Here is a 24045-nt window from a genome sequence, read left to right as displayed (position 1 = left end):
GGCAACACAAAACAGTATTTCACACAGAAAAGGCAGCTCATACATTAAAAGGCAAGTGCAAACGTTATATCCCTCCAAACACTATGAGGTGTAGTATGTAGTAGGTCAAATGGCCTTTTTCAGTTTCGAGCATTTTGCATTTGAGATCTTTTTAAAGGAGTCTGACGTTAGTACTGCAGCGTTTAAGTGAAGGAGCTGCCAAAGAGAACATTACATGCATTTTGAGAATACATAGGGCTGATGAGAAGGCAGTGCTCGAATTGCCTGAATGGAGACTACCAGACGTAGACCACATTTAGAATGTTGGTAAAATGATCAAAGCCTCTGTTTCACTTGCTGTCGCTAGTGAGTGGTAAATAAAGATGTTGGAAGGATGCAAGGATATCATTAAATAGAAGAGTCTGAGGATGGGTATTTGCAGCAGTCATACCTTTTCTTCAGGACTGGTGTATTGTTCAGCAGCAAAGCATAAAGTAAGGTGCGATTGAATTTAGTGGTTATTATGGGCTTTCTGTAGTGTTCGTTTTCTTGTAGGGGTTTGATATAACCCTGTTGTGCGAACCAGGAGCTTAAGCTTCAATTCAGAAATTAAGCTTTTGTTTTCAGCTATGTTAGTTTTGCAGAGATATACCGTATCGTGTTAGTAGTGGCCAGAGGGATTATTTAAGGTTCTAAATATAGCGGAGGTGTTCTCAGTCTGAATTTGAGTGGATGTTTCTTAGTCAGGTGCTAAAACTGACATAGAAGCAGCAGTAAGCCATGACACCAAGTGAAGTTTCCCCACCTCCTTTTCGAGCTGATAGCCAAGTACACTGGCAGTGGCAGTCTGTCAGCATGGGTATAGCAAAGAGCACAAGCATTAACAATAAAAAGAGGCGCACAGACCCTGAGAATATGAGTTGAGGTGATGGGAGACTATAGAGTTGAAGTAGGTTTGTTTATTTTTCCTTTAGAGGTAGGATAAATATGGTCCCTCTCTTGGCTGGGTTTTCATGATGCAGTGCATGCTTATTCTGTATTGGATGGCAGTGAGGCAGTTAGTCTTGGAAGTCATAAGTTGGTCTACAACAAATGGCAAAGAGAAGATGATTTTGGTGCCATAGATTAAGTTGTAGCAGAGGAAACGAAATGTTGATAATATATAATATTATGTTATTGTTTCTTATTAGGCGCGACAAGTCACCCTGAGGGGTCTCTAGGCGCTGCTTCTTTCAACAGATTAAATTACAGGCCAATTAAAAATGAAGTGCTAAAACAACCATGTTTTAAGATCTTTTTTAAAATAAGTGCATATACGTAAGTGTAGTGGAAGCTGGTTGCAGTGCAAAGGAGCCAAATACAAGAAGGATCTGCAACTATATCTGGCAGTACAGATACATCGAGGATGTAGCAAACATTTCCCACTATACCTGTTTGAACAATGATCACTTTCTTATAGGCAGCCAGTGCAGGCATCTAAGAATGGGTTCAGATGGCAACCGAGGTGGAAGATGACCAACTTACCGTACAGCTGTATTTTGAACCACCTGAAGTTTAGCAATCAATCCTTTTTTCATAGAAGCCATTAGCGAAATTCCATAGTCGAGGCAACAAATTATCAAAGCTTGGACTAAGGATTGTCTTGACTGAAGTGGTAGCCACGCAGATAGTTTTCTGAGCATGCGCTTTATCCAAAGCAAGCGCCAGTGATGTCGTTAATATGTTCTTTGATGGAAAGATCCTCACCCACCATGATGCCCAGGTTTCTGCCCACAACCTTCGGAGTTGAGACTACACCCAGGCTATTCGGCCACCAGTCATCCGACCATACCGAGTGGGCTTTACCGCATAGAACGATCTCGGTCTTGCTTGTGTTAAGCTGCAGACCGTTTTGCTGCATCCATGTGGCAATGTCATTCATACAGTCTCAGAACCGCTCCTTGGTGGATTCTGGATTAGGTCCCATAGTGATGACAAGCCGAGTGTCATCTGCATAGGAGATGACCTCAAACCCATAGGATTTTATCACTCGTGCTAGTGTTGCCACATAAATATTAAAAAGAGTGGGACCTAATACAGATCCCTGTGGGACTCCCTAATCCAAGAGTATGGTTGGTGAGACAAAGGACTCTCACTGCACCGTGCTGGTGCGATCACTCAGAAAATACTTTAGCCAGTCTAATGCTTTCCTTCCAAAACCAATCTCTGTCTTTTAATTAAGACTGCATGAGAGGGGGCGTGGCCAACCGCTGAGTAAGATGACCTGCGTAGTAGAGCAGCTCCGACCAAACACGCACGTTGAAGCCAAAATTCCCATATTTATCCATAGAGAATACCTCTGTGACCTTCGGAAATTGTACTGGAGCCTGTCTGGAGTGACCCGATCGAGAAATTGAGTGAATCGGGCAAAAGTTCGGCCCGACTACGCAAGGTACAGTCCTGACAACACAGCCTACAAAGTGCAGGAGGGGGCGCTACGGAAAATAAAGTAGCGGAGAGCGCCGGACGGACGTAATTATCGGAGCAGACCTACTGAGACTTGCCCGATTGTGATCTGTATCGGGGCATACTGGAGCGTCTGTGGGCTGACAGTGCCCCAATGCGGAGGTTTTCGAGGGGGCGTGAGCGGCCTGGAAGGCACAGGATTGACGCACCGGGACGAGGCTGTGACACTGAGTACATCACGAGAAACGCCAGCGTAGCTCGTCTGTGGTGCACAAGCCCTAGTGTGCCGATCACTCAAGAACATCGCCCTTCACTGACGACCCCGGGGGTAAAATCGTGCAGAGACGGCACATCAGTTGATGTTCAAAGGTAAGGCAGCAGCGTAGAGGCGAGGGCTGGGAGGAGCAGCATCTCAGAGAGTCGGAGACAGCCGATGGGTTCTGTCTGCAGCCCCTAGACAATATTCTGCCAAAATACCCAGGGTGCTATATCTGAAACCTACCACACAGCTCCAAGTAGTTGGAAAAGAACTCCAATTTAAAGACGTTGTAGGCCTCCCACGTTGTGACGCGCTGGCCCTCCAAACAAGTAACTCGCACGCCGTCTATTACTTCTACTCGCAGCTTGCCTCAAATTGTGAATAACCCCCGCCGCGTGAGTGCAACTTTTGCATGGGTTATATAAATGGTATTGACTGCGTGTTAGACAGAGTAGTTCTTTAAACTTGCGCCCTGTTTTCAAAGGCTGGTGATCAAACATTCAAAAACGAACGGCCAGCACTATGCTTTGTGATCAACTGCTTTGTGATCAACTCACCAGGTTATTCACGCGGTGCCAAGATCAACAAGCCGTCTCCGTGGAGCAAGTCAGCAACGAGGTGTGTGCGCGCGCGTTAGGCAGCCGGGTCGGCAGCGGCGGGGTGTGTGCGCGCGCGTGTGTCTGTGTGTGCGTCTGCGCGTCCACAGACCCCGATCGCTGCGCGTGCCCCGGTCTGTCTCCCTTGGCAGGCAACTAGGCAACAATAGTACTCGTTGGCGGCAGCGCTTCGCGCTGCAACGCCAGCGAGACCTAAAAACCGTCTTAAAGGACAGCAATCTCAAGGGACACTTGTGTAAGGGCTCGAAGGGAGAACCCATAAGATAAGTTAATACAAGGTTTAAGTCCCATTGAGGCACAATAAAGGGAGTAGGAGGAAACCTGTTTGTGAGACCCTTGAGAAAACGAAGAACAATAGGTGATTTGAATAAAGACGGCTGATCCAGCAAGCAAAGGAAAGCCAACAAAGCCGGTAAGTATCCCTTTACAGTGGCCACAGCAAAGCCTTGCTGAGCAAGCGAAAGGGCAAACTGTAGAATGTCAGAAAGACGACCCTTCAAAGGGTCAATTGACTTCTCTCCACACCAAAGTACAAATTTAGACCACCTATAGGAATATACGGATTTGGTGGAATGACGTCTGGCAGACAAAATTACATCTACCACATCAGGTGGGAGAGAAAAAGAATTCAGGTTGCCCCGTTCAATCTCCAGGCATGAAGGTGTAAGCTCTGGAGGTGGGGGTGTAGAACCTGCCCCTCCGATTGCGAGAGGAGGTCTGCCCTCAGAGGGAGATGGAGCGGAGGGCACGAGGAAAGGTGGTAAAGATCTGTGTACCACACCCTTCTTGGCCAATCCGGGGCGATCAATATGACTTGGGCCCGGTCTTGGCGAATCTTCCTCAGAACCCGAGGAATCAAGGGTATGGGAGGAAACGCGTAAAGGAGTTGTGAGCTCCAATCTATCTGAAACGCGTGCCCCAACGCTCCCTGCATCGGATACTGGAGACAGCAGAAGGACGGGCAGTGAGCATTCTCGCGGGTGGCGAACAGGTCCACCCGAGGAGTCCCCCATGTCCGAAAGACGTGACGAACTACCTCCGGATGGAGCCTCCACTCGTGGTCGGCGGAGAACTGCCGACTGAGACTGTCTGCACGCACGTTCAGCACCCCGGCCAGATGATTTGCCATCAGACAAATCTGATGGTCCTGAGCCCAGGACCATAGACGCAGGGCCTCTCTGCAGAGACAAAGAGACCCCACCGCTCCCTGTTTGTTGATATACCACATCGCGGTAGTGTTGTCCGTCAGGACTTGAACAGACTGACCGCGAAGGGAAGGGAGGAAGGCCTTGAGTGCCAAACGAATCGCCCGCAATTCCAGAAGGTTGATGTGAAGCAACCTTTCCTCTGGAGACCAAAGACCCTTGATCTCCAGATCCCCCAGATGAGCACCCGACCCTAAAGTGAATGCATCCGTAATCACTGTGGCCACCGATGGAGGTAGATGGAAGGGCTTTCCTTGAGACAGATTGCCCTCCAAGCTCCACCAAGACAGATCCGCCGCAGCTTCTCTGGAGATCCTTACAGACTCCCTGAGATCTCCCTTGTGCTGATACCACTGCCTGCGGAGGCACCACTGGAGCGCCCTCATGTGCCAGCGTGCATGGTTGGCCAACAGAATGCAAGAAGCAAACAGACCGAGCAGGCGAAGAACTTTCAGAACTGGAACGACCGCTCAATTGTAAAACAAAGGAATCATTTCCTGTATGTCGAGACTCCTTTGAGGAGGAGGGAATGCTCGACAAACAGTAGTGTCCAGTACCGCACCTATGAACAGGTTGCGCTGAGAGGGCACCAGGTGAGATTTGGGCACGTTTATCGAGAAACCCAATTTGTACAACAGCTGAGTTATATCCCGCAGATGATGTAGCACCTTCTCTGGCGACTCCACTTTTATCAGCCAGTCGTCCAGATAGGGGAAAACCGAGATCCCCGACCTTCTGAGATGGGCTGCCACCACTGCCATCACCTTCGTGAAGACTCGGGGTGCAGTAGTAAGACCAAACGGAAGGACTGCAAACTGATAATGTTGCGATCCTACCGTAAACCGGAGATACTTCCTGTGCGACTTCAGGATGGGGATGTGGAAATACGCATCCTGCAAGTCGATCGACACCATCCAGTACTCCTGATTCAGCGCTTGAAGAACCTGAGCAAGGGTGAGCATCTTGAACTTCTCTTGCTTTAGAAAAAGATTCAAGATTCTGAGGTCCAATATCGAACGCAATCTGCCGTCCTTTTTCGGAATCAGGAAATACCGGGAGTAGCATCCCTGACCCCTCTCCTGCTCTGGAACCACCTCTATCGCACCTTTTTGAAACAACTTCAGGACTTCCTTCTGCAGGAGAAGACGGTGGTCCGACGAGCAAGCCCCTTGACAAGGAGGGTAATTTGGAGGGAATTCCCGAAAGGGAAGGGCGTACCCATTTTCTACAAGATCCAGAACCCAGAGATCTGTAGTTACAGATCCCCAATCTTGTAGAAAATGGGTAAGCCGGCTCCCCTACAGGACCAGCATGATCCAGAATGGCGGATCTAGGGCTGCTTTGCGTTGGTGGGAGGGGCTGAGGAGGAGGAAGAGGAGGAGGAGAGTTGACGGCCACGTGAGCGACCCCTGATTCTGCCTCTGTATCCTTTGGACAAAGAGCCTTGCTGCTGTTGCTGCTGCTGCTGCTGGGTCTGTCTGTAGGTACGAAAGGTTGCCCTTCCGAAGCCTCTGTACCTTTTAAAAGACCCCCTTGACTGGGATTGAAGGCCCAAAGACCTAGCCGTAGCCTTGCTCTCCTTAAAGCGTTCAAGAGCAGCATCTGCCTTCTTACCAAACAAACCAGACCCATCAAATGGCAGATCCAACAAAGTCGACTGTACATCCGGGGAGAACTCAGAAGACTTCAGCCACGCACCTCTCCTGGTGGCAACAGAAGACCCCATGACTCTCGCTACTGAGTCTGCCGTGTCCAGCCCACTTTGTATCACTTGGCACGCTGCCAGCTGGGCATCAGTCAAAACTTCATTGAAGCCGACTCTATCCTCCTCTGAAAGCTTTGGTGCCAATTTCTTCGCCGAGTTCATGAGCGCATGGATATAGCGTCCCAAGAGGCAAGTTGCATTCGTCGACTTAAGGGCCATGCTGGCCGATGAAAAGACCTTCTTGGCCGACTGGTCTATCTTTTTAGCTTTTCTGTCCCCCGGAATCTGAGGGAAAGCACCCTTGGATTTACCCGAGCAAGCCGCCTGAACCACCAGGCTCTCAGGCGATGGGTGCGATGTTAAAAACTCAGGATTCCCTGGAGCCGCCCTATACCTTCTTGCAACCGTCTTAGAGACTGCGGGAGCAGAAAAAGGCTTACGCCATATGTGAGAAGTTGGCCTGATATATGATGTCACTAGTTCTAGTGTACACCTTGTATCAGTCCAAGCAACCCTTATGGTGATTGGTTGTAAAGTCAACCTTATAGACCAGCTATCCTAGTGGTAGCATGGACAAAGCAGTCTTAGGATAAACTCTGTATGGCATGTGAAGCCAGCTGTTATACCATTACAATCCCTTGAATACCAAATGAAAGGACACCACAACAGATATATATAAAATTAGAATGTATTTATTCTAACATATACCCTCAGCACTCTTTATGAGTTCAGAGGTCTAAGCACAACAACTTCTTAAGAAGCTTACGTTAAGTTACACAGGAAAAATACAGTTCGGCCCAGGGGCCACGCAAACCATATACTAAGAAAGTGGTATAAGTACCACGTCACAAACAGGGAGTAGGCCTAGGGCCTAGGGAATCGCTGGGGCTACACTACCCTACCACTAGTTAGGAAGTGGGAGGCCCACGGGAAGCGTGTGCAGTGTAGAAACACACACGCGGGTTACATTAAAGTTAATGAGAATGTAACAGTTAGAAATAGGAAGAATAAGGACACTTCCGAAGTAACTAGGAGGAAGCAACTAAAGACTTAGACACTTGGATAGTCAATATCCACTGGAGCACCGGAGTACTCGCGTTACCTCACCCACAGGAGACGGGTGCATAGGTGTGAAGATGTGTCGGGTGTCGTCGCTGGATCCTATGGATGCCTGAAGAACAGATGCTGGCAGGCACCCAGGAGGAAGATGTCCGGTGGATCCAAGGGTGAATCATGAAGGAAGAACACCTGCAAGCAGAGGGGACAAAGTCTGGGTCACTAGCCATTGACCGTGTGGAACCAGGAAGGAACCAGGCGATGTCGTGCAGAACACAGGTGATGTCTTGAAGCTTGTCTCTGCAGCTGCGTGGACCAGGAGGCGTCGAGGGTGACCAGAACCAGGGTACGAGCTGTCCCACGAAGGATCTTGCTGCTGGCGGAGTCGACGTCCCGATTAGAGTCAACAAGCCTTGGCAAAGGCAACCCACGCGGAAAGGGAAATTTGCTTCAGGTGCAGCCAACGGAAGGTCTGAGGTGCTTCTCTTTCACAGGGAAGCAAGGGCCAGTCTGGAGGAGCCAAACCAGCGGTGAAAAGTTAAGGGTTCGTCGTCACTGAGGCTACTAGCCAGCGGGCAAGCAACCGGACGCGTCAAGCAGGAAAATGCAGAAGGGCCCCACGCAGAACTCGTGGAGTGTGGAGGGCTGATCTTCGGTGCGGATGGTGCTCGGGGTTGGGGCTTCTCAATCCCCAGAGCACTACTTCGAGGATGCCTCAGAAGCTGCGCTGGAAGCTACTCGCCAATTTTCCCAGGTAGCCGGTCCCATGTCTCTCGTCGCCTCCACGGATCTCAGCTTGGCTGTGGATGTGGATCAGGGTCAGAGAAGTCTGGAGGTCAAGGCGCTGGTCGGGCTCTGCAGTCGGTTCCTCGTAGAACTTGGGCAAAGCAAACGGCAGATCGCTTGTTGGTGCCTGTTTGCACAGGGTGGCCACTCCTTGGCCACAAGGGAGATTCTTCAGTCTTCTTGTTGTCGAATGTCGAAGGTCCAGAGTTTCGTGTCTAGTTTCAGTTCAGGATAATCCAAAGTCCTAGGGACTCAGCTCCCACTCTTATACTAATCTGGGGGGCTGGGTTACCTGCTAGGTCCCTCCTATGGGTGGGACCAGGGAGGTGGGTGGTTACACCCCCTTCCCTTTGTCCAGTTTCGCGCCAGGACTGGGGCTGGAGTGCCCCAGCACCGGTTTGAACCGGACTATGCGTGGGACACCTTGTGTGCCCCAGGCAGTGTCTCGTTTCTTTCATCCCTCCCTGCCCCAATACACTAAGCCCTGTCTAGGGTGGTGCTAGCACCTCCCAAGGCAGGAAACCTATTGTCCAAGCCTCCCTCGCTGGAAGGACTCCCAGCAGCAGGAGGTCAGACTTGTGTCTGTGGCAGCAGCATCCATTTTGTGATGCTGGGGCTCTGGTTAACTTTAACCGGGTAGTGGGTCTTCAACATGTCTTCTCCCTCTAGAAGGGGGGAATACTATCCTCATCACCAGAAATGTTGTGGAGGTAGTATTTCAAAGTGTTAGACACCTTACACGACATGTTTTGATAAAGCCAAACCATAGTTACCATAACCGCGAGGATTATAAGGCACTTTAAGAGTATATGGTAGGCGATATCATAGAACAGCTATAAGGACATGGTTCCGAAAGCTGCAGACAGGCTCAGCTCATGCTAGAGCACCATCTCACATGTTACCAAGCACTCTGCCTTCAGGATTGTTAAGGCCTGCTATAGGAGTGGCTGAAAGGTTACCCATGTGTCTATATATAAGATAGGTATAGGGATACTATACCTAAGCAAGGGGTGATTACACGACCTTGCCCCAGCTGAGTGATCAGCCAGTTGTGTCATGATGGGAGGCCAGCCAGGGGTGGCATAATACATGCTGCAGCCCCTGGTAGGCCTAGGGTACACCCATGCCCTGGGTACCTAAGGTACACTGTACAGGGCCCTATAAGGTGATCCTTACCAATTGGGTTATGTACCTAAAGTACATAGTATGAATTTAGAGAGAGAACAGCGGGGATGTGGGTCTGATTAGCAGGCCCACAGCCACATCTAAGTCGAAAACCAGTGAAGCAAAAGCAAAAAGTGGGGGTGACCATAGGAAGCAGACCCTACTCTCCTACACCATACCTCCAATACAGGGTCAATAATGGCCTCATTAAAGGGTAACAAAGGCTCCGAAACTGTAGTGGGCGAATGTAGCACCTCAGTCAGAATATTTGATCTGAACTCCGTAGTTGGCAACTGGAGATCTAGCAACTCTGCAGCCTTCCTGATGACCGCATGATACGGAGCCACATCTTTTGAGGGTTCATCTGAAGGTGGAGTGATTTTCCACTCAGGAGACAAATCCAGTCCACTAGCCTCCTTAAGCTCCTCAAACACCTAATCAGACTCAACCAGCTCTCCCTCTTCAGCTTCTTCCAAAAGGTACCTCCTTTCATCCACCACTCTCTGTGCTTCCCTTCTGGATCGAATCCGCACAAGCGGCGTCGGCGGCGCCGTGTTCGAATCCGACGGCGCCGGCACCGGCGTCGAACGTGGATCCGCAGGAGCAGCCGGCGTCGAACGAGGTCGAGCCGGCGCCGGTGAAGATGGAAGCGGCGTCGATGTCCTCGGCGCTGGTAGATGCCAAGACGGCATCGCTGGAAAAAACGGCATGAAAGGGGCCTGCGGATAGACTTGCGGCACCCCCAAATTAAACGCCATTGGACCCATCGGAACCGCAGGTGCACCAGTGGTGTACATGGCTCTAGCGAATACCCCGTACATCGCATTTAAATAATGCGATGGGTCCTGACCTGGTCCAGGGAACGCAGGGTACTTGTCAGGCATCACCGGACTCGGGCCAACCGGCGCGGACGGTGGAATTAGCGGCGTCGCAGGCTCACCCGGGACTTGAAGATCCTCAACCGGGGCCGGAGACGGAGCCGGAGATGAAACCGGAGATGGAACCGGCGTCGGGGATGGCATCGGAACCGGAGATGTAGCTGGAGCCGGCGAAGTCACTGGAGAAGAAGGACTAGGAGAATCCGGGACTGGTGAAGGAGACACGGATTCCTTTCGGCATCGAGGCGGCGACTTCGACTTCAGAGCCGAACTCTTATTAGAGTGATGATGAGAAGAATGCCTCCTCTTCTTGTTATGCTTCTTGGTTCGCGAAGCATGCCCCGAAGTCGACTTCGACACCGACCTCGACCTCGATGGTGACCTCGATCTCGACTTCCTTCTTCCTCTCTTTTCCTTTTTCATCTTAGTGATGAAGAGCTTCGCCTCCCTTTCTTTTAGAGCTTTAGAGCTCATCTTGCGACAGCAAGAGCAACCATCGACATCGTGGTCGGATGAGAGACACCAAACACAGTTGTCATGTGGATCTGTGATCGACATGTGTTTGCCACATTCACGACAGAGCTTGAAGCCCGACTTCTTCGTCAACATCTTCTTTGAAGAGAAACAGGGAAACCCAGAAGAAAAACAAAGTAACAGTAAAGCTACCAACAGCAATTCCCGAAATCCGTTGGCGTTGACGGCGCGGAAAAAAGGGAACTGACGTCATCACGCCGACGAGGTCTTCTTATGGAGCCGGTGACGTCAGCGGAGTCGCGAGCGGAGCCGTGTCTCTGTGACGTCATCTTTGACCTCATCGGCGTGGACTGCTACAAAAGTTTCCGAATGTTGCTGGCGCAGGGGATATTCACAAGGTGAGGAATCCACTGGCAGATGTATCCATCAGAAACCATGTGCTGCAGCATAGGTTTCTGGGCAGCCCAAACATCAGAGGACAGTATACACCACTTGCATAGGTTGTCCTGAGACCAAGAGGCCCGAGCACTGGGGCTTCTTAACTATGCACTATGCCCTAAGTCCCCTGTCTCTTCCCACCAAGTTGGTGGTCCAACAGATGATAAGCGTCACTCCAGAAGATAGGAACAGAGAGAGTAAGACACTTGAGTACCAAAAGAACAAGTTACTTACCTTCGGTAACGCTTTTTCTGGTGGATACAGTATCTGCCTGTGGAATCCTCACCTTATGATTCCTCACCTTATGAATATCCCCTCCGTCAGCATCCTTCAGACATTTTTCGTAGCTCTCCACGCCGACGAAGTCGTCACAATGCCATGGCTCCGCAGGCGGCTCCATGTACGTCACTGGAGCCTCACTGGAGCCATAAGAAGACCACGTCGGCGTGATGACATAAGTTCCACCCATTTTTTCCGTGCCACCGAGGCGAAACGGGCGGACCTATCATATAGACAATGCATACATAGTACATAGTATTCACATAAATACACACAGTGTAAAGTGAAAAAGGAAAGCAAAATAAAGCAAACATTTCCTTTAAGCCTACAGAAAGGCAAAACAGAGGCAATGCAGAACGACAATATGAAACATATTAACAAATACCTCTTTTAAGGTATAAAAGGTTAGACAACAGGGAGGCGGGTGGGTCAGTGAGGAATCCACAGGCAGATACTGTATCCACCAGAAAAAGCGTTACCGAAGGTAAATAACTTGTTCTTCTGATGGATACATCTGCCTGTGGATTCCTCACCTTATGAACAGAATCCCACAGCAGTCCCACTCCCGGAGGAGGGTGTCCACCCTTCTATATCAAAAAGTCCTTGTCAGAGGGTGCCCGGACAGGGACCGAACGCCGCATAGGGGCTTGGCAGTCGCAGGAGGAGGAAAAAGGGGCCAGTCACAGAGGGGTTAACAAACTCCTCATGCCTTCTCCTCTGCAGGACGATGGAGAAAGCAGCGAGGAGAATATCCAATGGCCGCTGAGAGAGGCGGAGAAAAGAAACCTCTCGCGAGAAGACGGGACTAACGCGAAAGCCGGTGAGGAAGGACAGGGAGGAATCAAAGACGCCGCGGGTGCCAAGCAAGACGCCGAGCCGAGGAAACATTCCGCCGAACCGGAGGAAGGGGTTCCATGAGCTGAGCACAGCGTCAACGCCGCCACAGAAGAAACTGAGACGTGGAGCGAGGACTGGTGGATACCCCCGGGAGACACGAGCTTGCCACCGTAACTCAGGGAGAGTTACGGCTCTGGCGTATCCTGGGGAACCACCACCAGCAAGAAGGACTTCGCAACTTGGGAGTAGATGCCATCCAACCACAGCAACTCGACCATTCCACCTCTGCCGCACTACATTCGGACTTCCAGACCCTTCTGAACCAATAATCGTTTCTCAGCATTCATCCTCCCACTTTCATCCTTCCACTTTCAAAGACCCTAATAAAAATCTTGTCAAAATTACGCAACGTCTACGGCCTCCTAGCTTTCATTTCCGACCCTCCCTGCAAAACAGAGCGCGCAAAATGGCCGTCCCTCCTCACTTCGGAATCTAAGCAGTAATGCTTCCCGAGCGTGTGAAGGGAGGCCCAAGTTGCGGCCTTACAGATGTCAAGCACAGGAACACCTTTGGACAAGACAGAAGTAGATGACTTAGCCCTGGTGGAATGAGCTCTAATGCCTTCAGGAGGCTCCTTACCAGCCAGAGCGTAGCAGATCTTGATGCACAAGACGATCCACCTGGATAAAGTGCGCTTGTGCACCGCCTTGCCCTTCATCCGTCCAGCATAGCCCACAAAGAGCTGATCATCCTGACGAAAGTCCTTTGTTCTATCAAGATAGAAACTGATCGCCCTCTTAGGGTCCAAACGATGAAGCCTTTCTTCCTCCTTGGAAGGGTGAGGTGGAGGATAGAAAGTAGGAAGGGTAACGGACTGTCCTAGATGGAAAGGAGTTACCACCTTAGGCAGAAAAGCAGCCCTGGTCCTGAGAAGCATCTTTTCAGCATATATGACCAAAGACTGAGGCTTTGAACTCAAAGCCTGAAGCTCACTCACCCTCCTAGCCGAAGTAATAGCCACCAGAAAGACCGTCAGCAGTCACAAAGGACAGCTATGCATAGGCTCAAATGTAGAACCCATTAAAAAGCTTAACACTAAATTCAAATCCCACTGGGGCACAATAAAAGGAGTGGGCGGGAACATGTTAGTAAGACCCTTAATGAATCTTAAAACTATTGGAGACTTAAAAAGAGACGGCTGATAAGGCAAACAAAGAAATGCCGATAAAGCTGACAAATATCCTTTAACAGTGGCCACAGCAAAACCTTGCTGGGCCAAATGAAGCAAAAAGCAAAGAACATCAGAAAGATGAGCTTTCAAGTGATCAATAGACTTCTCTCCGCACCATTTAACAAATTTTGACCACCTGTAGGAGTAGATAGACTTGGTGGAGTGTCGCCTGGCCGATAATATAACATCCACCATGTCACCTCTCACTGCGGGGTTTCAAGTGATCAATAGACTTCTCTCCGCACCATTTAACAAATTTTGACCACCTGTAGGAGTAGATAGACTTGGTGGAGTGTTGCCTGGCTGATAATATAACATCCACCACGTCACCTCTCACTGCGGGGGTTCAAGTTGGCTGAGGGGTGGGAGGACCGGATTTCGCTCTATGCGGACGATATCCTCCTTTACCTCACCTCCCCTTACAAATCACTTTGTATTGCCTTATATATCTTCACTAGTTAGGGGAGGAACTCCGGATACAGTATCAACTGGGGGAAATCGCTGCTCTACGTCCTGCATGGCTCTCCCCCTTCAGTGCCACGAGGCTGTCCAATCAAAACAGTCACAGAGGGGTTTACGTGTCTAGGAATTTTTATCACCACTGATTTGACAGCCCGATATGAGAGGAACCTCTTACCTCCTCTGCAGAGGTTCAAAAGGAACACCGCCACCTGGAAGAAGCTCCCGCTGTCCCTACTGGGCCGGGCAGCTCTTTTCAAGATGATGGCTTTGCCGCGCTTCCTATACGCTCTCCAGAACTATCCGGATTTAGTCACTATCCGGATTTAGTCCCGCAAAGGTACTTTAAAGAAATCGAGGCCACCCAGAGGGACCTATTGTGGGCAGGGACACCGCGTATCTCACTCCACAAGCTCACACTAGGGTAGTACGATGGGGGAATTGCACTTCCAGACATTAGGAAATATTACTGAGCAGCCCACCTCTCGGCTATTAATCAAGGCACGTACTGTGGTGGGGTCGATCCTGGCTACGGGATGGATAGATGGCTCCTCCCGGGTGGGAACTTCGAGACAGCGCTCTACTGTAAACCTAACAAATACCCCCTTACAAGGCCCACAAAACACTCGGTCCAACTTTGGCACATTGTGAGCCGCAACCTGGGATGGGCGGATCGACTGACGCTGGCTACCCCACCCTGGGTTTCTGAAAGGTTGGGTACACTGGGTCGCACCAAAGGGTTCAGAAACTGGGACCCGATAGGGATTTCCCGTATAAAAGATCTATGGGGATCCAATGGAATGGTGTTGTTTGCCTCACTGCAGCAGACATATGAACTAGCACAGACAGAGTTTTTTCAATATGCACTCCTTGCAAATATTCCACCCGGAACATCACTCGCCAAATCCTCCCCCCTAGAGGACAGACTGCTGGACGGTCTCCTGCCCGAAAAGGCCATCTCCCTCACATACAAAAAACTCATACACCACACCCCTGACCCCTACTCGAACTCAGGAGAAAATGGGAGAATGACGGTCTTGAGATCGAAGATGAGGAATGGAGGGAAGCGCTTTCCTCCCCTAAGGAGGTGGCAATATCGGCAAAACTGAGGCTGATACAATTGAAAATTCTACATCGTAGCTACATCTCCGGTACCCGACTTGTATTAATGGGCAGGAGTGAGGGAGGGCTCTGTAGACGACAGTGCGGGGAAGTGGGGACGTTCATGCATATACTATGGAAGTGTCCCCTGATACAAACCTACTGGATGCAGGTGCATAACTGTATGCGTAATGTCTGGGGGGTGGAACTGCGGCTCGAACTCAAAAGATGCCTCCTAATCATCTGGGAGCTCACAGATCTGACAGCAAAAGGCAAAATCTGGGCGACACTTGGCCTGATGATAGCAAAACGCAAAATAGCTCGCCTGTGGGGGGCAGTAACACCTGCAAAGCTTGGTGCATGGAAAAAGGACATGGACTGGTGCATGCTGCAAGAGAAGACAGTCTATGTGGCTCGGGGCTGCCCCCGAAAATGGATAGCAACCTGGTCGAAGTGGAATGAATTCCGTGGCAACTTGTGTGAACCCCCCCTGATCCCCTCCCTTGACGAGCCGTTAACCCCTTAATGTGATATATACTGTTGCCATATTGTGCTCTTCTACCTTGAAATTTGTAATTTTTGTATGCGCTCCTGACCATGTAACACTGTTACAGTAATGCTTTAGTATATGTTCTGACCATCAAGACTACCTGTACCAATAAATAGAATTATAAAACAAAAACAAACAAAAAACATCCACCACGTCAGGCGGGAGAGAAAAAGAGTTCAGGTTGCCCCGTTCAATCTCCAGGCATGAAGGTGCAAGCTCTGGAGGTGTGGGTGTAGAACCTGCCCCTCTAACTGCGAGAGGAGATCTACCCTGAGAGGGAGACGGAGCGGAGGGTGCGATGAGAGGTGAAGTAGATCTGTGTACCACACCCTTCTTGGCCAATCCGGGGTCATCAATATGACTTGGGCCCGGTCTTGGCGAATCTTCCTCAGAACCCGAGGAATCAAGGGTATGGGAGGAAACGCGTAAAGGAGTTGTGAACTCCAACTCAACTGAAACACGTCCCCCAACGCCCCCTGCATCGGAAATTGGAGACTGCAGAACGACAGTCAGTGCGCGTTCTCGAGAGTGCCAAACAGGTCCACCCGAGGAGTTCCCCACGTCTGAAAGATGATGAAGCCTCCACTCGTGGTCAGCAGAGAACTGCCGACCGAGACTGTCCGCACGCACATTCAGCACCCCGGCCAGATGATTTGCCATCAAGCAAATCTGATGGTCCTGAGCCCAGGACCAGAGCCGCAATGCCTCCCTGCAGAGACGATACAACCCTACTCCTCCCTGCTTGTTGACATACCACATCACGGTAGTGTTGTCCGTCAGGACTTGAACCGACTGACAACGAAGGGAAGGGAGAAAGGCCTTGAGCGCCAAACGTATCGCCCGCAATTCCAGAAGATTGATATGAGACAACCTTTCCTCTGGAGACCAAAGACCCTTGATCTCCAGATCCCCCAGATGAGCACCCGACCCTAGGGTAGAGGCATCCTTTATCACTGTGGCCACCGATGGAGGAAGATGAAAGGGCTTTCCTTGAGACAAATTGCCCTCCACACTCCACCAAGACAGATCCGCTGCAGCTTCTCTGGAGATCCTGACAGACTCCCTGAGATCCCCGTTGTGCTGATATCACTGCCTGCGGAGGCACCACTGGAGCGCCCTCATGTGCCAGCGTGTATGGTTGACCAATGGAATGCAGGAGGCGATCAGACCGAGCAGGCGTAGGACCTTCAGAACTGGAACAAGCGCTCCATTGTGAAATGAAGGGATAATTTCCTGAATGACGAGAATCCTTTGCGGAGGAGGAAAAGCTCGACACACAGTGGTATCCAGTACCGCCCCTATGAACAGGTTGCGCTGAGAGGGCATTAGGTGAGACTTGGGTACATTTATCGAAAAACCCAAATTGCACAACTGCTGAGCTGTTACCTGCAGATGATGAAGCACCATCTCTGACGATTCTGCCTTCAGAAGTCAGTCGTCCAGGTAGGGGAAAACTGGAATCCCCGACCTCCTGAGATGGGCAGCCACCACTGCCATCACCTTGGTGAAGATTCCAGGTGCAGTAGTAAGACCAAACGGAAGAACCGCAAACTGGTAGTGTTGCGACCCAACCGTAAAACGGAGATACTTCCTGTGCGACTTCAGGATTGGGATATGAAAATACGCATCCTGTAAGTCGATGGACACCATCCAGTCCTCTTGCTGCAGCACCTGAAGAACCTGCGCTAGGGTGAGCATCTTGAATCTCTCCTGCTTGAGATATAGATTCAAAGTTTTGAGATCCAGGATCGGACATAACCTGCCATCCTTTTTGGGAATCAGAAAATACCGGGAGTAGCATCCCTGACCCCTTTCCTGCTCCGGAACCACCTCTATCGCACCTTTTTGTAACAGGGCAGGAACCTCCTTTTGGAGGAGAAGTAAATGATCCTCCATGCAAAACCCTTGGCAAGGAGGGTAAGGAGGAGGGAATTCCCTTAAGGGAAGGGCGTACCCATTTTCTACGAGATCTAGAACCCAAAGGTCCGAAGTGATTGATTTCCAATCTCGTAGAAAATGGGTAAGCCGACCTCCCACAGGACCTACATGATCCAGTATGGCGGATCTAGGGCTGCTTTCCCGCACTACCATGAGGGGCTGGGGAGGTAGGGGACGAGGAGGAGGAGGAGGAAGGATGACGCCCGGCTCCATGTTGACGACCTCTGCCTTTACCCCTATAGGACTTATACAAGGGGTTTTGTTGTTGCTGCTGTTGCTGTTGAGGCTGTCTGAAATTCCGAAAGGAAGACTTCCCGAAGCCTCTGTACCTTTTATAGCCATAACCTCTCACCTGTGTCTGCAGACCCAAAGATTTTGCTGTGGCCTTACTGTCCTTAAATCTTTGTAAAGCCGAATCTGCCTTCTCTACAAAAAGTCTAGATCCATCAAAAGGTAGATCAAGAAGAGCAGCTTGGACATCGGGAGAGAACCCAGAAAACCTCAACCATGCATTTCTTCTTGTTGCAATAGACGAACCCATCACTCTGGCAACAGAATCCGCCGTGTCCAGGCCCGACTGGATGACCTGGCGAGCTGCAGCCTGAGAGTCCGCCAACACCTCACTGAGATTACCTTTATCCTCTTCAGATAGCTTAGGAAGAAGCTGTTTGGCAGAGTCCATTAAGGCATGAATATATCTACCCAGGAGACAGGTGGCTTTGGTAGATTTCAATGCCATGCTGGCTTAAGAAAAGACCTTCTTCGCAGACTGCTCCAGTTTTTTAGAATCTCTGTTGGCAGGAGCTTGCGGAAAAGCCCCTGTGGACTGCTTCGAACAAGAAGCCTGAACCACCAAGCTCTCAGGAGAGGGGTGGGAAGACAAGAACACTGGATCCCCAGGAGCAAGCCTATATCTTCTGGACACCGGCCTCGAAACCGCAGGAGCAGAAAGAGGGTTGCGCCAAACATCCAGTATGGGCTCGGTCAGAGCATCATTAAAGGGCAAGAGTGGTTCGATCACCGAGGACGGTGAATGGAGCACCTCCATAAGAAGATTAGGCTTATACTCAGCCATAGGAAGCTGTAAATCTAGAAGTTCAGCAGCCTTCCTAATTACAGAATGGTAGGGAGCAACCTCCTTCGAGGGGGAAGCCTTTTGAGAAACAAAGTCCCACTACGGAGAAGCATCAAGTCCACTTGCCTCACACAAGTCCTCAAACATCCTCTGTGTCATACACTTCTCCTTCCTCCCTCTCTTCCTGGTACTGCTCCTCCTCCAACAACCTCTGCGCCTCTCTCCTCGAGCACATCTTCGGCAGCGGCGTCGATGGCTTCAGGAGCGGCATCGAAGAAGGGCCCACTGTCGTAACCGGCGCCGACGCCGATCGAATCCGTGAAGCCTCACAGGATGGAGCCGGGGACTGCCCAAAAGGCGTCGACGTCCTCGGAGCCGGAAAATGCCAGGACGGGGTCGCTGGCATGAAGGGCACAAAGGGGGCCTGTGGATACTGCTGAGGCACACCCAAATTATATGCCAAAGGACCCATGGGACCCTAGGGTGCACCAGAGCGGTACGAAGCTCTGGTGAAAACTCCATAAAAGGCATTAAGAAAATGCGATGGATCCGAGCCCGGCGCCGGAAACAGAGGAAGTTGAGCCGGTTCGAAATCCATACGAGGCCCCTCTGGAGTCGGCGCCACTGGAGCCACAGGCAGAGCCGCAGGAACAGAAGGAACCTCAGTCTCAACCGGATTCAACACACCTTCTGAAGCTGGTGAGAATCTCGGCGTCGACGACCTCTCCGGAGTCCCCTTGTATGACGGAGAATGGACCGGAGTCGTCTGAGGAGAAACTGAAGGAGAAGGAGAGACAAAGTCTTTTACTCGATGTCGAGGGGTTGGAGAAGGCGACCTCGACTCCACAGCCTTCGACGACCGGTGCCTTGAAGCATGTCTCTTCTTCTTCTTATGCTTCCTCTTGGAGTCATGCGAAGTCGATGAGCTGGACTTCGACCTCTTCTGACCCCTTTTTAGGTCTCGCCTGAGACAGCGCATGCGCTGCACTGGCGAGACTTTTAGTGAGGGCTTCAAAAAATGCTATCACACACATTTGGTGGTGGCCTAGAGCTTGCGTTCACGTGCGCGGGCGCGCGCTTACGAGCACAGGCGCCATCTCGCGGGCACCCTTACAGCCGCGATTACTTGCACTTTCGCGGCACCGCGAATACTTTCACTTTCGCAGCGCCGCCATCTGCCTTTCCTCTAGCTATGGTAGCTGGCACCCAATTTTGCACGGCGCGCTTTCATATGGCTGCCGGACGTTTTTATCTTGCCTTTTGTGATCCCTCGCACTTCCTTTGCTACTTCCGCTCTTAGGTCCAGTGAATGTAGGAAATGAAAAAATTAAGGTGTCTGTGAGGTATCTGTGTTTATTTGCTGTTGTTTCAACAACTCGCCAGTCTCAAGCCATAAAGGAACAAACATAAGGAAACGTGATGTCATTTCCGTTGCATCATTCTTGCCTTGGAAATAGTCAGCTATCTAAGTTATCAGACTAGGAGATCGGAGTCACGCCAGCTACAGCATCCATCCGTATTCGCACATGTGCCTCTCTATGCATTGTCTGAGCGTCTATGCATACCTGTATGTGAGGTATCTGTTTGTGTGTACACATGTAGAACAACGTGAAATCACTACAATAAATAACACATTTACCTACCATAGTCCAGACAGATTCACTTCGTCAGTGACTGTTTCGAGAGTACAGTTGAGCCACACAAAAATACAAAACAATAGAGCAGAAGGACCAGCTATGGTAAACAGTAGAAATGAAAGATTAAGTATATCAATTAGCAAATAAGAGCATATCCCATCATCTGTTAGCTTTATTAAAAAAAAAGACTCTTAGCATACCTTCAGTTCACGCCCCATTTTCTGCAGCTTCCTGAACAACACAGAGGCAATATTCTCCATGTTATCTGTCTGTAGGGTCTCGAAACGACCCACCTTCCATTCAGCCCAGTGGGTTTCCCACTCTTTTGTGGCTTCCCACACCTGTTGTATGGCATCCAGGTCCTAGAGGAAAGGGTTAAGAGAGAATTCATGTAACTGTGGGAGAGCTCTTTTCCATCATGGTATTCATGGACTACTTTATGGTCTTTATTTGCTTGATAAATCAATCAATCAGTAGATTGGTAGAGTGCTACTTGTCACTCGTGAAGGTTGCCAGGCACTTGATCCATCTAAGTATGAAGTTTCACAGTGCCTACAATTGACTGGATGTTCAATTCACTGGTACTCACCTTCTCTCTAGATGAAACATAACCCTAATTCTTAGATATATCTGCACAATATGTTTGTTCGGTATTTTATTTGCATTTGCCTTAACAGCTGAGCAAATCATTGCAATACTTGTCAATTAGACTGTAACTGTAAAAGAGAGCTTCAGTTTATCTGCCTCTTTTTTATTCTCTGCTCCCCCACCACTACCTTGACTTCATATTGCATGCTCTCCCTCCCACAAGGCATCTTGCCAATTTTAACAGCATCACCAAAGGACTGTATCGTACACGAGAGACACTAGGAAGTTTAAGCACATGAATCTATCACAATTAATGTTTCCTTGTATACAAAGGTAAATGAAATGCTTCACTCCAGGTATTACTTCTGGTTTTATTGCCTCCCAAAGCTGTTAAGACAGGACCAATGTGTCGCAATTACCATGCATTTGTTCTCACGTCAAACACAGCAATGCTGAGGGCTATGCAATGCTTTTGACCTGCATCGATTCCTTCATTAATAAGGCACCTATCAGTATAATTGTTCTGATTAAAGGCAGACGAGTGGGAAGGAGTGGGCTGGAACACTGAGTTCAAGCCTACAAGTACCTTTATCCTACTTTCACATATTTTTGCAAATCCTACATGTTAACTTTTTTCAGTTCCTAACCTATCACAAGATTGTCTTCGAGCAAGTGAAAAACAAAAGAGAAGAGAAGACAACAGTATTGAGAAACCAATGCCTTTGCAAAAAAAGATTTCTTAAGCTGTCTTAGCTAAACTATGCATCCGTTTGGGATGAGGGATCAAAACTGAAGTGTTTGTAGAAAGCAGGTGGAATAGCTCACTCTACCACCCCCACAGATATAAACAGATGAGCAAATGCCTATAGACTGCAGTAGAGCAAATAAAGCCATTAGTACTGCAGTGGCGTGTTGCATGGAAAGTTGTGAGAAAAGATATCCTGTTCTCAGTGTTGCAGTGCTACATACATGAGGTTATCAGTGTGGGAATGGTGGTTCTGGAGACTGCTATGCCCTCATAAACATCATCAAAAGATATGAAAACCTAATCAGAGGAGTAACATTTTGTGATCGTTTTGAAGTACAAATGAAAGAGCGCACCCAATGGCCAATTTATGAAAAACCTTCTACTCCAGGTTTGCACTCTAGCTCCCAATGTTATATCACCTATCTACTAAAGTTTGCATGGTTGGAAAATGTCTGCTTTACAAGGGAGCCAATTGAACGTTTTAGCCTGTGTTAGGCTGAGGCCTGTGTGGCATGTGTAGTTTTATATTCAAGAAAAAAGGGAGTTACCCCAATGTTAAACCAAAGGGACGGGGGTATAGAGAATCAACATCACAAGATTCCCTATAATTAATATAAGAAAGGCAAACACTATCACCCTGAACCAAGTGTCAATAGTTAGTGAAAGTAGCAAATTATCTTAAAAGAGGCTATTATTATGCATTGATTATTGTTATCTATTCTCAAAACTTTTTGCACTTTAATCTATCATACAAACACCCTGTATTGTATATACACCAAATTCTTGATTCCGATGAAAAAACTTTTATAAAAAAAACAAAATTGTTAAAAACGTTTTATTTAACTCATAAATCGTTAATCATATTAAAAAATGTTAAAAAACACGGTTTGAAAACACAATACCTCCCAAAAATGGGTTACAATCTTCTCTATTGATTTCAGATAAAACTAATCATTATTATTAAAAAGTCGACGCAGCGTTTCGGTGATTCCTTAATATTTCCACCTTCCTCAGGACTAAAAAGTTTCATCAAATCTCATATTTTATTGTATTAAGGTTCAATTAGGCCGTTCTTGGGGGATGACCCTCCAGATTCGTACAAACTGCCTGCTTGTTGATGAGCCTTATCAATGGCTGTGGCAGTATATATTGTCCGCAAGAGCCACCGTTTCTATATATTCATGTATAGATTAAAAGCCACTTGAATCACTTTGGGACTTTCTCATTAGAATCAGTAAGATGCAGACCCCTTTTTTTATCAATTTTGTATTCGGGTAATAGCATCGAAACACAATCGAAATGCAAGTCTTCTCAATTTATCATGGCTCTGTACTTGGTTTTGTTTCGACCATTAAAAACAATATCGGCCTCCCTGCTCTCGTGGACTCGGTATTTCCGGGAGTCCGCGAGAGCAGGGAGGCCGATATTGTGCATGTGTAGTTTTACCATTAATCAAACCTTCATCAACTTCAGTGCTGAGTCAGAGGAAGACGAGTTGGTTGCTTGCCTATGGCCATGGCCTTAGCCAACGGAAGATTTAACCTTGACCTTCACTTAAGTGAAATAAATCTGGTAGTAATGCTTGGATATGGCTGTGCCCATCATATGTTAAGCCACCTCCATCAAGGAATATAACAGCCTATCCCAACAGATTAACAAGTTGTTCTGAGTTTCCTTCTCTCAAACCCATACTCTCTGCCAAGTGACTCATGGGGAGAGCCTTTGTGTGTGGACTTAGCAACAATACTGATATGGTTCAGATGTCTCTGCACAAGGATGATAATAAATCTTCCATTTAGAAAGGCGTGATTGGGCAAGAGGGTGGGATAAATATCAAAGGCCTTGATAAAGATGCCTCCAATTGCTGATACAGATTTGACTCATAGCCAAAAGCCCTGGGAAGAAAGAGCATTATGTTTCTAAAAAGGGAATATCGGCTTGATCTCATGCTTCAGCAACCAAGCAGTGTCACCACAGGCAGATTAGGGAGCTGGACTAAAGTCAACAGTGTGGCAGAGTATGCCATGAGAGAAAAGAAAGTTTAGTCCCTGAGCAGACAAACTGCTGGCAACAACGAAACTCTACGACATTAGCAACTGGATTTGGCTAGAGCATGTCATTGTGAAGAGGATAAAAATGAATATGTGACCTATTGTGTTTGAAATACCATGACAAAAAATATGATGGTCAAAACAGTCTATGTTGGTAAGCATACATTCACTATTCTTAACTTCACATCCACATATGTTGAATAGATGTATATTTTCAAATGACATATGTGGGGTTAAGTACTGGGAATCCTTACTAAATGTACTTACCTGCACAATCTTTTGTTTAATTAACATTCAAGATAAAATATGTTGGTATCACAATATTATAACCACCCCTCCTCCTAAGCAGGGTGGTCAACATTGAGTTTGGATTACATGGTAATGGCCAAACTCAGCTAGAGGGATTTTAGGCGGGATGCCTTAGCATGACACTGAATATTGAGAAGTTCTGGAGAGCAGCTAGTTTCTGAAACCCTCTAATTACCCTTTACAATGGAGTCATTTGTCTTACTCTAGCTCTCTCAGGCAAGCCTCTGTGGCATGGA

At 48.7% G+C, this 24045-nt stretch overlaps 1 protein-coding gene across 1 annotated transcript in view; it reads right to left on the bottom strand.

Moving 5' to 3' along the window:
- Positions 1-24045, bottom strand: part of DNAH2 (dynein axonemal heavy chain 2) — a 2945517-nt gene that overhangs the window by 2190965 nt on the left and 730507 nt on the right. Inside the window, exon 25 of the mRNA XM_085638712.1 lies at positions 20314-20475. Coding sequence (XP_085494838.1) covers positions 20314-20475 — 162 coding nt within the window. The remainder of the gene's footprint in view (positions 1-20313; positions 20476-24045) is intronic.

This window comes from Triturus cristatus, chromosome 12 (assembly GCF_964204655.1).
Source record: "Triturus cristatus chromosome 12, aTriCri1.1, whole genome shotgun sequence".
NCBI classification, from domain to species: Eukaryota; Metazoa; Chordata; class Amphibia; order Caudata; family Salamandridae; genus Triturus; species Triturus cristatus.
The sequence above is the reverse complement of the archived record's forward strand: the minus strand, read 5'-3'. Positions and strand labels throughout refer to the sequence as shown.